This window comes from Phlebotomus papatasi, chromosome 1 (genome assembly GCF_024763615.1).
Source record: "Phlebotomus papatasi isolate M1 chromosome 1, Ppap_2.1, whole genome shotgun sequence".
NCBI classification, from domain to species: domain Eukaryota; kingdom Metazoa; phylum Arthropoda; class Insecta; order Diptera; family Psychodidae; genus Phlebotomus; species Phlebotomus papatasi.
The window spans coordinates 88,342,180-88,359,058 of record NC_077222.1 but is presented as its reverse complement, the minus strand read 5'-3'; the positions used below and the strand labels follow the sequence as shown (position 1 = coordinate 88,359,058).

The window sequence follows — 16,879 nt, the reverse complement described above, 5'->3', positions numbered from 1 at the left end:
CGGCAATTTTTTTTACAGAGGAAGGGCCTATATCATTTGGAGTTTCCCAGGAACTCATTGGTGCATCGTGTTTGTCACTTTGATACAAAATAGCCCAAGCAAAAGAGCTGTTATTATCGACTCTTGTTATTTCACAAAGAAAGTCCAATTAGTCACATCATATATAATTCTACAGTCAACGTTTTTCCACCTCGTGAGGGAATTTCTCTTTTTGAAAATTGTCTCAAATGGAACTATGCAAAAACAATGAAATACTTCAGTAAAGTATTTCACACTGTTGAGAGATCTCTGTCAAATAAGTCTTTCAAGTCTTTATTTCTGTCTTTTTTTCTTTTTTTTTATCAAGAGGAAATTCGCGAAATAAATATTAATTTATACAAATCGCATTCTATACTAAACAATTAAATTTAGATCATGTGGCAAGATCGGATTTGGATTAATGTCCAGCACCTTCTGAGTAGTTGATTGTGTTGTAACTTGAACCATAGTTTGAGCTGGCATCATCATAAGAACCTCCGGAATTCTGACTGAAGGAAGGTGCGGAAGATTGGGAGAACTTGAGGGAAGGGAAACTCTGTCCTCCGTAACCGTGAGATTCTGCAGAAGATCCCACATCGGCGTACATACCGAGGAGGACTGAAGGTTTGAAGCTCTTGGTCTGGTCCATGATGTTGGAGATGGAAGTGTGTCGGACATTGGATGCAGCGGGGGAGGAATAAGTGACAGGAGCTAAGGTCTTGCCGTTGGAAATCGTAGGGATGTTGTACTTGGTTGTGTCGAAGTTGAGGCTACCTCCATGGCCTCCCAGGCTACCAAGGCTGGCTCCATGGCCTCCCAGGCTACCAAGGCTGGCTCCATGACCTCCCAAGCTACCAAGGCTGACTCCATGACCCCCTAGGCTACCGAGACTGGCTTGAGATCCCAGATCTCCATGTGATTGGAAGGCTTGAGCGAGTCCAGCGTTGGAGGAATAGTGACTGAGGCCCTTGATCCCAACAGCATAGGCAGGAACGGTTTGGGCAGAAGAGGTTTGATGGGAACCGTAGGAAGGAGCGTATGATTGTCCCAAGAGTCCACCGACGTCACCACCTTTAAAGGCGACACTCTGACCTCCGAAGGATCCTCCCAGACCATGACCTCCCAGGCTAAGTCCACCTAGGCTGTGTCCTCCATAATTTTGCCCTCCGAGACCGTGTCCTCCAAAACTTTGTCCACCCAGACTGTGTCCTCCAAAGCTTTGTCCTCCCAGGCTATGACCTCCAAGACTTTGACCTCCAAAGCTGTGTCCTCCTAGGGATCCTCCGAATCCATGACCACCAGAAAATCCTCCCAGTTGACCAAAGTGTCCTCCAGAAACTGGAGTTCCGTAGGAAGTTGAAGGGGCAGCACTGAATGTCACAGGAGCTGTCTTGATTCCCCCAGACACGAATGCCCCACCAAATCCTTGGCCTCCAGCATGACCTCCCTGACTCTGAGTATTGAGAACCTTAGCTAGCTGAGCATACTGAGTAGCTCCAGCTCCAGCTAAGCCACCATGAGCGAAGTTGTGTCCCTGGGGAGCAGCAAAGGTGTACTGTGGCATCACATAGTGGCTCCCTTGGTGCCCTCCATCAAGTCCCTGATGGGTGAGAGCCTGCAATTGGAATTGCTGATGGCCCTGCTGCTGCCCAAATCCCCCATGGAGATTTCCTCCAAAGTGGCTAGCCACAGGAGCATCCCTCTTGATATTCTTCGGCACAAAGGTCACTCTCTTGGTGGGCTGCTTAGTAGCCTCACTGCCCAGGATCAGGGCACACACCAAAAACACCTGCAATATCAAACGGTTAAACATCCAAATCTCACTCGAATATCGCACAAAACTGACCATGATCTTCAACTTTTCACTCAAGCGCAACATTTTGGTTGATTTGAGAAAGTGCTCTGGCTCTATCCAATAAACTCTGGGCTATATATCCACTTAATCCACAATAATTTCACGAGCTCTCGGTCCAACGTGCTCTCTGGGCTACCACTGGCACAACAATGCTATTCAACTACCAAATTTCAAGTGCTTTTATACCCCAACGAGAAAACACCAACCTGGCGCCTTCTCTCGCGAAGAGAGAGACAGGTGAGCGACAAAAAGTGAAAAGGTTCCGGCCAGAATTGCCATTCAATCTCCACCAGAGTGACGCTTTTTTTTGCCCAAGAGTGAAGTTCTTTTTTATCTTCCAAGAGATACTCGTTTGCAGAATAGCCCGCGCTCCTCGGGAATCTCTCTAACCATTGCATTTGCTCTTGGCTCTCACCTAATCACTCACGTGAGTCGCGAAAGACGCCGGAAGGTGCTTCCACAGGTGCGCCGATCGATCTTTTCCACTACGGGATTTCCTTCTTTTCTTGGCCACTTCATTTCCAGGCAATTGGGCTTTCGCAGAAGTTGAGATTTTGTCTAAGAATATTTGCGTGCGAGGAACAAATTATATAAAATTTTAACAACTTTGTTATAATTTGCAAGCAAAATTTATTGGGAAGTGTTTACAATTATACCTTTGCTTTTTATTTGCAATTTAACCCAAATATATTATTAAAAATTACCTGTGGTAAATAATGGTCATTCTAAAATAAACTAAACCTAGAAATGTTATAACATTTTTTTATTTAAAATTATAGAAGATATGTTGGTGTTTGCATCACTTTCTGTCGCAAATAATTTAGAAAGCTCTTATGGATAATCTTTAATTTTTTTTGCGAAATAAATTCCCAATACGCAATATGTTCAGTCAGATAAAATATTCATTTTATCATGTAATGTAAAATATGCAATTATCGTAACTGAATTCGATTTTAAGAATGTTATCTACAATACAATAATTCGAAAGTCGAATAAAATTAGCTGATATTCTTTACTATTTTACTTTTAATAATCTTAATAGAGGAAGGCTTTCAGGCTTCGCATACACTCTGGCTTCGAACATTTCATATTATTCGTGTCTAATCTATCTATAGCGATCTATATTAGTAGCTAGTTTTAAGTCACACATTTTCTAAAAAAACACGTTAGATTTATTAAATGATATGAAATATCATGAAATACTAATGAAATATAAAATGTTTGAAGCCAGAGTGTGCTAAGCCTGAAAACCTGCTCTAATTTTTTTTTATTAACGTATTTAGGGTGAAAGGAACACCTATTGAGACTTTAAGAACTCATGTCAGGACATATTAACACCCTACTCTGTATAATTGGAAATACGAAATTTGAACATACTTACATTTTATTATAGATACATTAAATATATTTCAACATTTTGACAAAAGTGTCAATAGGGGTTCCCTGTCGAAGAAGTGTTCATTCGACCCTACTTCAATTAATAAGTTTTCAAGGTATGTCTTGAATGGATGTAAAAGTTTTAATATTAGAGCTAGCGATTCTGGCCGTCGACTGACTGATCAGTTGCTTAAAAGATACATACTTTGTACGTAATATGAGCAATAGATAGGGCCTTTAAATTTAGAAATGTTCTAAGTTCAAGTCAAGTAACTTAAGGTAGGATCACATTTACCATCAAACCTTAACGATTTCCGAGAAAGTCTCATAGTATTACAGCTCGAACTAAAAGAGCAGCTATTTAATCCGCTTTTCTTTCAACTTCAAATTGTTCTGAGGCTTAAACGGTAAAAGATATCAACTTCCGGTCTTTGGTGACCCCGGTTTCTTCCGGACTTCGGTGAAAGAAGAGGCAGAAGCTTGGGTATAAGACCCTGAAAAAAACCCCATAAAAGCGGCGACCAGCAGAAAACAGGCAAGCCAAAAGCTCTGCAATATCCCAGGTAGCCAAAAGGATTTATTAGACATCCCGCAGATAGGATGCATAAGTGTAATACGGGCTTCAGACCTAAGGCTTAGCCATATGGCTTAACTTCTAAAATTTCTTATCAATCAAGTTTTTTTTGGAAAATTATCACTTATGATTAGTCAACATGGGCAAATGATCCATTAAATTTAAAAAAAAACAATAAAATTGGTTGCTATTTAGAATTTCGAGACAATCCGGAACTGGACTAAATCTTAGGTCTGAATCCAGCCTAAGGCAATAGGGCACACAACTGGGATACTGAAAGTGCTCGGACGCGTAGGTATGCCACAAATGCATCCTCAAGAGATAAAAAAGGGAAAAATTGCTTGTGATGTCAGATCTGAGTTCTCTAGGAGGGTCATTGAAAAGGCCGGTACCTGATAGAGAAAACTACGTCTAAACAGTTAACTCCTAAGAAGAGGAAAATTTATTTTGTTTTCCTTTTACCCTCACTCCCTTCAATCCTTTCCAAAACCATGTTTTTTCGGTTTTTTCTCAGAATTGGCCCAAGCTTTTTAAACAATTTTCGGATATGTTTTAGAGATAGCCTATGTGACTATTTCGTCATAACATATTTAAATCTGACTGGAGAATTTGCCTTTTTGAATTATTGAAGGTAAAGCGGTCTTCAGATTGGAGGTTTAGCCCAGTTCCCGAAGGTCTCAAAATCCTAAATAACGAGTAATTTTAATGCTTTTTGATAAACCTGTAGGGCCTATAGGTCACTTATCTGTATAATAATCCACTCCCAAGTTAATTTTTTTCCGGAAAATCGTGATTGATAAGAAATTAGAGCATTTGAGCCAAATGGCTAAGTCTTAGATCTGAAGCACGTATAAATGTCAACGAATCTGGAGGGCTCGGCTTTGAACCGATTTGTTTAAATTTGTATTTTTTTTTTGTAAAGGTATTGAAATATCCAACGAGGCTGCATTGGTTTTAATCGGTAATGCATCGGTTAAGTACCAATAATATATTATTTATTTTAGGGAATTATTTTTTACTTAATTTTATGTTTGTTCCCGAACTATGTAAAAGTAAGAGATATCGACTTCGGTCTTCGATGACCCCTAAGTGCACATTATCTTGAACAGTATTTTTCATTTTTCCGTAACGCCATTCTAACACCTCTACAACCATGTTTTTCGTTTTTTTTTCTCAAAATTAATCCAAATTTCGGAGGTACCCTAGGGACCGGAAAATTTTTCATTATGAATTATTGAAATTATTCAACCACTTTGCAGGTCTAATTTTTCAACCGATTCGCTTAAATTTGGATTTTTTGGAAAGGTTTTAAAATTTCCAACTCAGCTATATCAGTCCCATTCCCTCGGCAATGAATCGGTCAAATAATTGTAATTTATTTACTTTTCTCTATTATCCCTTTTCATTTATGCATAAGCGTGTTACAAGTGTCAAAAACATTCTAATATGCAAACTTCTTAGCCAATTTTCCAATTCAGAATTATTTTCTGATTTGCGAATAATTTTAATCGGTAATAAAACCGGTATATAACCAAAAATCATCCTAAAAGATTTGCATAGGTAGCTGTAATGGCTGTAACTCATGAGTTCGAGCATTCCGCAAAGCTGGGACGCTGTGCCATCTCTTTTGTTTTCAAAATTAAATTTTGTCTGAAATTTTAAACGGGCTTCAGACCTAAGGCTTAGCCATATGGCTTAACTTCATCAACTTCTTTTCATTCAAGATTTTTCATAAAATTTCGACTTTAGCATTGTATTATAAAAATCAAAATAACCTATTAGATTCTAAAGAATAAAATTAATTGCTTGTTCTTTAAGATTTTGAGACCTTCTGGAACTAGGCTAAACCTCTAGTTTGAAGACGGTCTTAGATAACTTGGTATAGTGGAATTCCCGGAGAAATCCTTCTAACTTTGGAAGCTTTTTTAAAAGCTTTAGTTCTGCGCAGATCAGTTGCCGCTGTTTTAAAATTGCAGAATTCGGTATATCATTTTTTTTGGTAATGATAAGAAATTAATGAACAATATTAGTTCTTAAGCCAAAGTTACAGTTACATTATTTTATACTATAATTTCAAATAAATATTTTTTTCTAATAAAAATAATTACTCAATAATTTTTCAATTTGACTTTTTCTATTGTTTTGCACGTTGTAAAAATATATAATACCAATTAATACACTGTGGCGCCTCATTTATTACAAGTCAACCTATTAAAGAATTCGCATAATCCTAACAAATATTTTCTATTAATTGCCCCAAAATACTCAAAAAATTTAACAGACAGAACAAGTATTCAAATTAATTTAAATGAAGAAAGTAAAAGCGATTATCCGCAATCATTTATTCATCTCGATTAAGTTTTCTAATTTATCCATCACCGGGATTCGATAAAATTGATTCCACAAGATATTTTTTAGGTTTAAAATTAAACTGCATTCAATAAATTATTTTTAGTCCATTCTAATCATCATTTTTTGACAAATTAAAAAAATAAAATGCAGAAACTTTTGTGAAAAATATCCTGACCTTTTCTCACCGCAAATTGGCTTAAAGCATTGTTTTTATCATCGTTAAAGAAGTTGTAATTTTTCACAGAGAAATTTATCTGCGACAGTTCACTTTTTTCCGGTCTCTTTAATATTAATGCAATTCATAAACAACTATCAAAATAATCATTTGAAAAAAGTTACTCACAACTTCTGAATGTTTTTTTTAGCGGTAAGATTAGACGCTCTGCTTCGGAGTTGAATGACCATTATTCAAATGAGATGATATCTTGCGTTCAGAGAAAACATTTCATTTGCCAAAATCATAATTTGTGCACAGTTTGACCATTAATAAAAATTTGAAGTACAGAGATAAATCAAAATCAAAATATTTGGGATACAAGAAAAATTGTCTCCCTTTCTTATTGCGTAATCCAATTAATTTTTGACTTTTTGAATAAGGTAAAGTGCAAGAAATCATTTGCAGATCTTTTGGCAAGTTGATTTGGGCCAAGTGGAAAAATTTATTACAGCACAAATTTTACGTAAAATTGTTCTCTCTGATAGGAATTAAAATATATAAAAGTTGATTTTTTTGCGTAATTAATTATCTTGAGAGTGTTGAGTGGAAAATTTGGCGAGAAATTGAAGAGGTGATATGTTTCAGATTATTTAGAGATAGAAAGAAAACAAATTGCAAGTACAATGTCTTTCAATCAGTGATCCCCTTCATTTGCAAAGTCCAATCTGGGCAGGAGAAATTCTCTGTACAATCATCAGAAATATTTTGAAATTGCGTGGGCAAGAAAGTCAATCTTTTGGATGGTGATCATTTTTGGGGATTTCATTCTCAATCAGAGCACGGAAAAAAAACCAGCAGAAATACATTTAGTTTTTTCCCTCGATTTACTTTCAATTTAAAAACCCGGTGAATTCTTTAAATTTTACAGTATCGCATTTGTGTTCCAAAACTGTAAAGTGATTTAATACCTATGGCACAAAAGAAGTGTTGATCTCTATTGTGCGCTCGTTAAATGGTGCAACATTTGAAAATTTCTTCCGCTTGAGATCATATCTTGGGTGATCTCGTGTTGATCTCACAAAAAGTACATTATCATTCTTTCACATTTCAAAATTTCCTCTTAAGCCACAATTTTATACAATGTTCAATTCAAAAACCTATTCTGCACAATTAGGTATTAGTAATTTTTCTTTGACATTTAACAATTTTCCAAACTTTGCAAACATTTAATATTCCACCAACTGAAATAATTTAAAAAGGAATACTAAGAAAGAGCAAATTCAATTTTAATTGTCATAGATAAATTTTGAGGCAGCAAATGGTGTCCATTCATGCACATTCAGCTCCTCTTCCGGCCCTAGCCTCAGATTCAATTGCTCCATCGTCCTCGTGCATCATGTCCTCGACAACTCGCCCGCAGTATCTAGGCCTCCGTTTGGGTCCCTTATGCGTCCCTTTTTAGGCTATCCCCTACTCACGGGTTTTGTGTATTGAGCCATCAGCTAGTCTTTCGGATAAAGTCCATTAGACAGGCCGGCTTTAATTTTGGAAGGTCATTCCACACGAACATCACTTTGCCAAGTAACGCTCGTCTGGTTTTGTAAAGGCTGGGACAGTTACACACGTAGTGTAGAACCGTTTCCTTAGGGTGGTTATAACATTTATAGGTTTAGGTTGTACTAAACTCCACACTCAGTCTGTTGTGTTTGTTTAGACAGTGTCCGGTGAAAAGATCATCTAACTGCCGCGATCTGCAGCGGTTACTACTTGCCTGGTACTCCGTCTTTTTCTTGTCCACAAGTGGCATATGAATGGTCTATGAACGGTGAAAGATATCAACTGCCGGTCTTCGGTAACCCCCGATAAAAAAAAACATTATCTTGAAATGTTTTTTTTTTTATTTTTCCCTTACTTACTCAATCTTTACCAAATCCATGTTTTTTCGGTTTTTCTCAAAATAGGCCCAAGCTTTTTCAAAAATGTTCGGATATAATTTAAAAATAACCTAAGCGAATATTTTGTCCAAACATACATATAACCGGAAAAGTCACCATTTTGAATTATTGAACGTAAAGGTCAATGACTCTGGAGGGCTCGTTTTTGATCTGATTTACTTAAATTTGGATGTTCCAGAAAGGTCTTGAAATATCCAACCCGGCTGCATCGGTCTTAATCAGTAATGAATCGGTTAACACTTTAAGAACGAGAGGGTCAACGGGGGTCAGAAAAAATCACTTTTTCTGACTTTTTAAAGCAAAACACAACATTAGATGATCGTAGGAAAACTTTCATTTTTGGGTCACAGGTGACCAAATCGTCCTTAAAGGGTTAAGTATCAATATCTTTTTGGAAATCATTTTTTACTTGACCTTATGTTTGTTCCCGAGCTATTAGTCAAACAGTAACAGTAACTTCCGATCTTCGATAACTCCCATATTTAAACACGCGACATTCGCCTGTAGCCGCCCATACGGCTTTGGTGTTATGCAAGTAATGCCGGTTTTAGACCTAAAGCGGTCTTCAGACTAGAGGTTTAGCCCAGTTCCCAAAGGTCTCAAAATCCTGAATAGCGAGCAATTTTATTGCTTTTTAAGAATCCATAGGTCTATTATCTTTAGCAACCCAATCCTAAGTTAAATTTTTTCAAAAAATCGTGATAGATAAGAAATTAGAGTAGTTAAGCCATATGGCTAAGTCTTAGGTCTGAAGACCGTATAAGGCTTAGCCCAATTCCCTGTAATCTTAAAATTCAAAATAGCAACCAATTTCATTGGTTTTTCAAAATTTAATGGATCATTTGCCCATATTGTCCAATTTTAACTGGTAATTTTTCAAAAGATCTTGATTGATAAGAAATTAGAGAAGTTAAGCCATATGGCTAAGCCTTAAATCTGAACGTCTGAAGCCCGTATAAGTTCTCCATAATTATGGTTTTCTTCATTTGGGGCGACACTCTCACGGCAGGCTCGGTACCGATAAATTCGATTTTCGCTCCTGCCACTGCAAGTCAAGCGACCTCTTCATAATCCGCAATTCCACAGTGCTATTTCTAACATTTCCCGTCATTCTAGCACCAGCAAAGAGCGGGAGTTGTATCCTGATATGGAAGGTATAGCAGCTCTGCTCTCAGAGAATATATTTATTTTCCTGCCACCGAAAACTGTGAGGACAAGAACAGATCCCAAGAAAACCTCCAGACCCAATCCCAGCATCGGAAGTATATTCTCGGCCAGCATGGTCATGTCAAGATTGCTCTGTTGGGCTTCGGGTACGAGAGCCTTGAGGCAGGCAGTTGCAGCAACTACTCTTGCACATTGAGAGATAACGTATAGGAGAGATAACGTATTCAATCAGGCTCTGAACCCCAGTTAGGATTGCTGCGACCTCAGCCTGGAATTCATACAATAGTAGACCATCCGAGTGGCAAAGTCCTGCTAAGTCCGAGCCGCTGAGGACCTCGCCACTCGTGAGCCGTCAGTAAACAGCGGTACAGTATTGGATTCATTGATCTCCCTTTTCCGGTTACTCCAGTCAGCTCTTGTGTGTAGTATTGCTTTTAGATTCTTTTGACACAGTCTGTCCTCAAGGTGGAAATCATCCCTTATTAGAAAGTCAGGTTGCTTTCTTGTCAATGCATGGATGCATTCATGATTCTAACAACATTTCGCATTGGGTGGCATCCGACTTCCCACGTTCCTATACAGAACTCAGTTTTAGTGCGCGCCATACCCGCCTCAGCCTTTATATTAAAGCAAAAGCGGAGGATATTGTCATAATGATGAACGTCCCAGGCAGGACTGTGTAAGACCTGCCAGATAAATCTCAAATTAAAAAAAACATCATCAGACATAAGCAAAAGTGATGCGAGGAAGAGCGCATCAAGAGGCTTAGACAACCATTGATCCAGTGCCTATTTGCGGCTATTCTGGGAGCTTCATCAAGGACTTTTCCAAAGGGAAGGCGGCCAATAAACACAAAGAATATTGGGCTAAACGGTCTGGTCTCCGACGTGCTAAGCTAATCCTGGAACCAAACGGCAAATGGAGAAAGTGATCTTACATCTCAACAATACACCAGTTAAGAACGCTAGTTGGTCTGCTTACGGGATAATGTGCTCTTGGATCCCCTTAAATGAAATAGACATAAGAGCAGATGAGATTTATTGCCTGTATTGTCTAGAGGACGAAGAGGGCAATATTCGCATCCCATGCAGTTGCACTGTCTAGCAATTGGGATTCAGCGGAGGATATTTCTGGACGACACTGCTTACCCTACCTCTGTTATGAAATGGTTATAAACTGGATCTTTACTGTCCATAAGGACACCAAAATAAGGGCCTAAATAGACTCATGCTGATCCTCGAGAATATTTAGTTTGAAAAATTGGACAGCAGAGAATGAGGTAAAGAAAATTTATGCAAAGGACCTCTAAAATCGATGATCCTAAGCCCTCAGTGTATGACCATTTGGGAAAAATCTTTCCTGCATAATTTTACAGGCTAAATATTCAAGAGGATCAGCCTGAGTCTATGTGGGCCCTAAACTCTAATAAATAAAGACGGATGTGTGCAATAGACTGACTAGTCGCAGTGCCTGGACCTGATTTGGACCCTCTTCATACTCTAATAAAATAATAATAATACTCCAAAAGGGGTCGTATTTTAGTAGAATTTTGGAAATCTGACGTTACACTGATTTTCCGTCTGTGCGTGTGTCCGTTTGGCCATTACCACTCCATGGCGAGACGGTTAGAGATAGAGACTGGGGCCTCCCCATAAGTCGACTCTAGTACCATTAACATGCCCTTAATTTCCCCTTCAAAACCATCTTTTTTAGGATTACCCGAAAACTCGAAAACATTTTGTCCTTATACGAAAATCCCGTTTAATCATTACTAATAACGGTTCTTTACAATCAAGGATTAAAACGACTAGGGAGAACTGGGGCAGTAGTAAACAGGGGTAGTTGTAAACACTGTGATTTTTTCATTAATTTTAAGACTCCAGAGGATAAAACCCATAAGCATTCATAGATACCATGGGGATGTATGCAGACAGATTAATTGGTCAATAAAACCCTAGTACTTTAAAAATAAAAATCATTTTTCTCGAAAATGTTAATATTTCGATTATTTTGGTCATTTGGATTTCCACCTAGAAATTGAGAACTGTGTAAAATAATCGAAATGTAGCAATACCAGTTCTTTCCTACAACCTTTTGGGTTATATTAATGTATTTACTAAAGATATTGAGATTCTCAATTTTTTAAAAGAATTAACAATTGGACAGAAAACAGCATTTGGGGTAGATGTAAACAGGCAATTTTCCTGTAATTGTAGATGTCGTGAGTGTAGAATAAATGGCAATTTTTTTTTATTTTCATGCGAAATTTCTAATTAATTGACTACGAAAAAATTGGTGGCTCTGTGTTCAATAAAAAGTCACATGATGTCAAAATATAGGGAAAATCCATTGAAAAATGTCTTTGATTTACATGCTTTTAGTTTTTTTGCTATTTTAATTATTCTTTGTTAAAAGTGTAGTGATTTTTTGAAAATATACAGTCTTTATATATCTCTGAAGCAATTAAAATAATTGAAAGTGGTGCAAAGTTAATTTGAAGGGTGGAAAAAAGGGTGTTTACATCCTCCCCAGAAAGTGTTTACTTCTACCCCAGGTATTTTGTGAAAAGAGAAAAATGCATAGTGACACAAATTTTATTTTTATGGAAAACTCAAAAGTTTTCCAGCATCCGCATTACCCTCGATGTATTGCCTATACCCAAGGGTAAAACATGAGATAAGAAAAAATTTCCAAAAAACCACTGTGTGCTTGGAAAATCGCCTCAAATACGCATCTATCGAAAATGGTTACATGTGCCCCAGTCTCCCCTATAGAGAGCACATTATCAACCGAATGGGGTCATGTTAAGACTCATTGGAAAGGTCTTGGAATGTCCGACAAGATCGAACTGGTTCTAATCGGTTATGAACCGGTATTTAACCGATTCATAATCGACAAGTAATTATTATCTGAAAATCAGTTGCATTACTCTTAAGCTATTTTGGACGATTTTTTTGAGTAATTCATGAAATGGTTTAAATCGATTGTGAATCGATAAGCGGTAAATGATGTAAAAATAATTTTGAATTATAGAATATAAGTCGCGAATTCGATCATATCGCAAAGCATGAGACGATTTGCCACCCCTTTTTACTTAATATTTTCACAAGTTTATATAAACTTAGTATTTCATTACCTTATAATAATCTACTTTTTTATTGGCTAGCATTTTGCAAAATTTCGTTTTATGCTCTTTGCTTCTTTTAATGTACTTTTCGTAGTCTATAAAGACACAAAATAAGCAATAAAACTACAATTGCAAGCGTTTAAGATCTGTAAATGGTTCTCAAAATAGCTTGCGGTTAGAGATAAATTACATTTTATTTAAAAAAAAATATATTGCAAAAACACCTCACAAGATGCCGAAGATCTAAGCAAATTCCTAAATATCCCATTAAAGTTTAGGACAGAAGCCAAAAAGAAGTCATCCGGCACGGAATTTCAAGATCAATTAAACTCTATTACAACGGTTTTTCTCGAGTTGCCAATGACCTCTGCAGACTGATCAATAAACCACTAAATATCGCCTTGAAAGGCATCATAAATTAGTCAATTCTCCAGTGGCTAACAGTCCTAATACACCTATCGACTTACAAAAAAAAAAGACATCTTGTGGAGAAGAAGTCACGTTTTTCAGCTACCTAATTTTCTTCCGTTAATAAAATCAGACATATTGAGAGGGTTAATTACATCTCGCATATAGAGTTGTGAAATTGAGAGAGCCTCACAAAACTTGCTCTGTAAGCTCAATGAGCCATTAAATTATACGATAGTCGCACTCGTCAAATCACATGAAGTTCTTCAGGCATCTCTTCCATCGAAAGCGAAAGGCATTTCTGAAGAGATTTCAACGCAAGATGGAAAGCACACGGAAAAACAATAAAAAAAAACTTCATGATTGAAATATTTTTGGTTGTTCTTTGCAAAAAGAATAACGTTCATTAATGTTTCGGGGAATTTTTTAAACTCTGCGAGAGTTACTAAACATCCAATGAAAGTTACAAATGGAAATACATTGAGCTCTCTCAGTGTAAATAAACTTGACATTCATTCCGTTTTTTTTTTCTTGTACACGCTCATGAGGCAGAAAATGAGATTAGTTGCGAAAAAAATTATTGTATACGTTTGCAAATCAATTTTTAATTTAGCAACGGTTTGTGAGAAAAGTCGAGAGAGAAATGGATTGCATAGCAAGTGTCCACCAGAGAGAAGAAATTTCTCATTTTCTTACGCGATCGATGGTCTTTGTCCTGTGATGGATTTTCAGTTAATGAACCTGATAACTTTGCACGCGGAGAGCTACTTAAGATTGTGGTAAGTAGTACCCAGGTCATTCTTACATAGTAATAGCTTTCCAAATTTTCTCTCTTAAAATAAGAGATTTTCTTCTACCGAACAAAAACGAAAGAATGCTTAATTTTGTAATATTTTTAGATATTTTAGATAGACCTGAAGCGAAATGTGCTAAACCCGATATTTAAAAATGTAACAGGGGAGGGCGAGGCAGCTCATCCCTTAATTGTAAATTGTATTTTGAGATCGTGAGCACGAGAGTGCTTGTTCCAGAGAAATCGCATCTCCTTTTTGGCCTATGACCAGCGGCATCCTATTACCTGAAGACTGTCAGCGGCCAATTGGCTCCCTACTGCCAGGAAACGGCGGCTTCTCTTTAAGAAGTCTTAAGATCTAGGGCAGGATTTGAGAATATTTCTTGAGGAATTTATACCTCATTCATTTTCCGAATTCATTTGCCGGACTGCGAGGTTGAAAATTTATTTCTAACCTTGGTTAAGACTCTTTCGAGGCACCCCGGAAAGCCTACACAAGGAGGCATTACTGCCTTAAGCCCGGTGGCTCGAAAGAACCGTTACGAAAGAAAAAGCCGTGAAAACAGTTGAGAGTCAGTCCAAACAGTGAAAGAATTTCCCAGAAAGTTCTCACCAGAGCAAGTAAATAATCTGACGGGATTTGGATTATTCTCTTCCTCTAGTTTCGGCTTTTCAGCTGTTTGGAGCAGAAACAGAGGGTATTTTAAAAAATCATAAATATTTTAATTAATTATTTGATCAAAATCGAGTGAAAATTAGGACTGTTTTCCTTAAATAATTCAGGATAGTGATTTAACCGATGAAAGGTGTCTACGGATGAAATGTTCAGCTCGACTGACAACAGATTGGTTTAAATTTATGAGTCAGGAGTTCGAATAAATGCGAAAAACAGTATTTTTAAAATAGAGCTATTACCATTACTTTATACCGATCCATCACCGATTGCAGTCGAATTCAGAATTTAAAGATCTCTGAAAAAAAATCCAAATTTAACCAAATCCGTTGAAAATTAAGCCCTCCAGGGTGGTTGAATCTCAACCTTGAATAATTTATGATGGCGATTTTTCTGACGATAGGTCCCAACGTCGACATGTTCGCTGGACTACCTCTAGAACACATCCAAAAATAAACGAAATCACCTAGACAATTTTGAGGTAAGTCAAGAAAAGAAAACATGTTTTGGGAGGGTTGAAGGGGTGATGGGGGGGGGGGGGTAATTTAAGTAAGTTATTTCGCTAAAGCATACTGACTTTTGAGGGGGTCATCGAAGACCGGAAGTCAATATCTGTAACCGATGGTGATACGTTTGAAAAAAAATGGAGTGTGAAAACCGCTCTCTCGTGGGCTTCGAGCAGTCAAAATAGAGAAAATACACACAGTCCTGGCATTTTGCATTTTAAACAGAATTTGAGAAAAAAATTTATAATTTGAGGATCAGTCAAAAATAAGCTTTTCGGGCAAAAGTGCAAAAATAGCCCCACATACTAAAACTGATCTAATCTTTTAATAAATCATTTAATATAAGAATGTCATAAGGAAACCCTCCCAAATATCCTGAAGTGCGTCCATCAAGGTTGGAACTGATGTTGGCGCCTTCTCTCGAACCATCTGGTCGAGAAAATCCCAGAAAATTTCAATGGGGTTAGAATCGGGTGATTGGGGTGGCCACTGCAAGTAATTTAGGACCCCTGCGTTCCTCTTTCTCAAGAAGGAAATCTCTATAAAGCTTTGAGGAATGCTTGGGATCGTTATCCTCTTGAAAAAAAAACTCACGCCCAATAAGCCGAATGAATTGGTCACCCCAGCCACTCGATTGTAGCCTCGTTGCAATTCTCTGGGATTTTCTTCTTTCTTCTTTGGGATCTTGGTGGAACCATTTCCCTAAGAAGCACAATATCTGCCTTATAGAACCAAGTATTAGACAAGTCTTTTAGTGCACTTTTTAAGTGAGAATTTTCTGTTGAAATTCCTATAGGAGCTCTTAAGATCCTTAAGAGTGCGCCACTTTACTTATAGTAATCTCAGTGATGGAATCAAGAGCGTTATAAGTATATAAAAAGATTTTTGGTTCTATAATGCCTTACTTACAGAATTCTACAAGACTATATTAAGAACAAATCGCTTCTTGGGTCAGGATGTGTGGGCAGGGTTCCTTCAGACATTTTAAAGAAATTGATCAACAGGATGCCTCGGATCTGTGAGGCGCTTATCAAAGCTAAAGGGGGATTCTTCGAGGGGAACTGAATTTGATGATTTTATTCATGTTTTTTAAATAAAATAATGAAGTAAAAGAAATGAAATTGCAACAATAAGAAGTAATTTGAAAAATAAAAAAAAAAATATTTGAAAAAGTAGATTTTGGGCTGGAAATTTTAATATTTAAAGAAGAACTCCTTTTCATAACCAATCACACCGGAAACCGACCACAATCCATACCAAAAATATTCCCTCGGCATAATTTTCAGTTTTTCTAACTCTTAATAATATTTACTAATAGTATTTAGCTTATATTAAATGATTTTATTAAAGGATTTGGGGCTATTTTTGCATTTTTGTTCAAAAAGCTCATGTTTGACTCATCCTCAAATTATAATTTTTTTAACTCATGTATTTTCTCAAATTTTGTTTAAAACTGTTCTTAGGTTTATATATGAAACTATTTCAGTCAATAGAACTGGATATGACAGCGTTTTCCCGGTCCAAACCAGGTGTATTTAATCTTACGAAGAGTGTATTTAATGTTTTGAACGGTACTGTAAATCTTTCAAATGGGATCATTAATTTCCTAACAAGGTCAGGTATTCAAAGAAATTGCCTCACATTCCCCTAAACAATGACTATAATATTTTCGTTGTAAGTTAAGTATTTATTACTTATTCCTAATATTTTACTCATCATATTTTATCGTCCATCGGCTCTTACACATATTACCCTTCCACTAAATATAATTAACATTTCTCACCTCTCTATTGGAATCATTGGAATCTTTTCAACTCTCTTTGCTGCTGATCGATTCTCTCTCCACCAAGGCTTCTCTCTGTACTTCTTTTTGGTCATTTTCTTTACTTTCGTATTGCTTAAAATTATTTTTGCTTT

General features: G+C 37.0%; 1 protein-coding gene across 1 annotated transcript; it reads right to left on the bottom strand.

Annotated features, from left to right (window-relative positions):
- Positions 1 to 296: 296 nt before the first annotated feature.
- Positions 297 to 2,028, bottom strand: LOC129797969 (uncharacterized). Its single transcript, XM_055840873.1, has 2 exons — positions 1,865 to 2,028; positions 297 to 1,807 (listed from the first exon to the last, which is right to left on the bottom strand). Exons 1-2 carry the CDS (start codon positions 1,895 to 1,897, stop codon positions 437 to 439), a joined length of 1,404 nt encoding a protein of 467 aa, XP_055696848.1. The 5' UTR covers positions 1,898 to 2,028; the 3' UTR covers positions 297 to 436.
- Between the last annotated feature and the right edge of the window lie 14,851 nt (positions 2,029 to 16,879).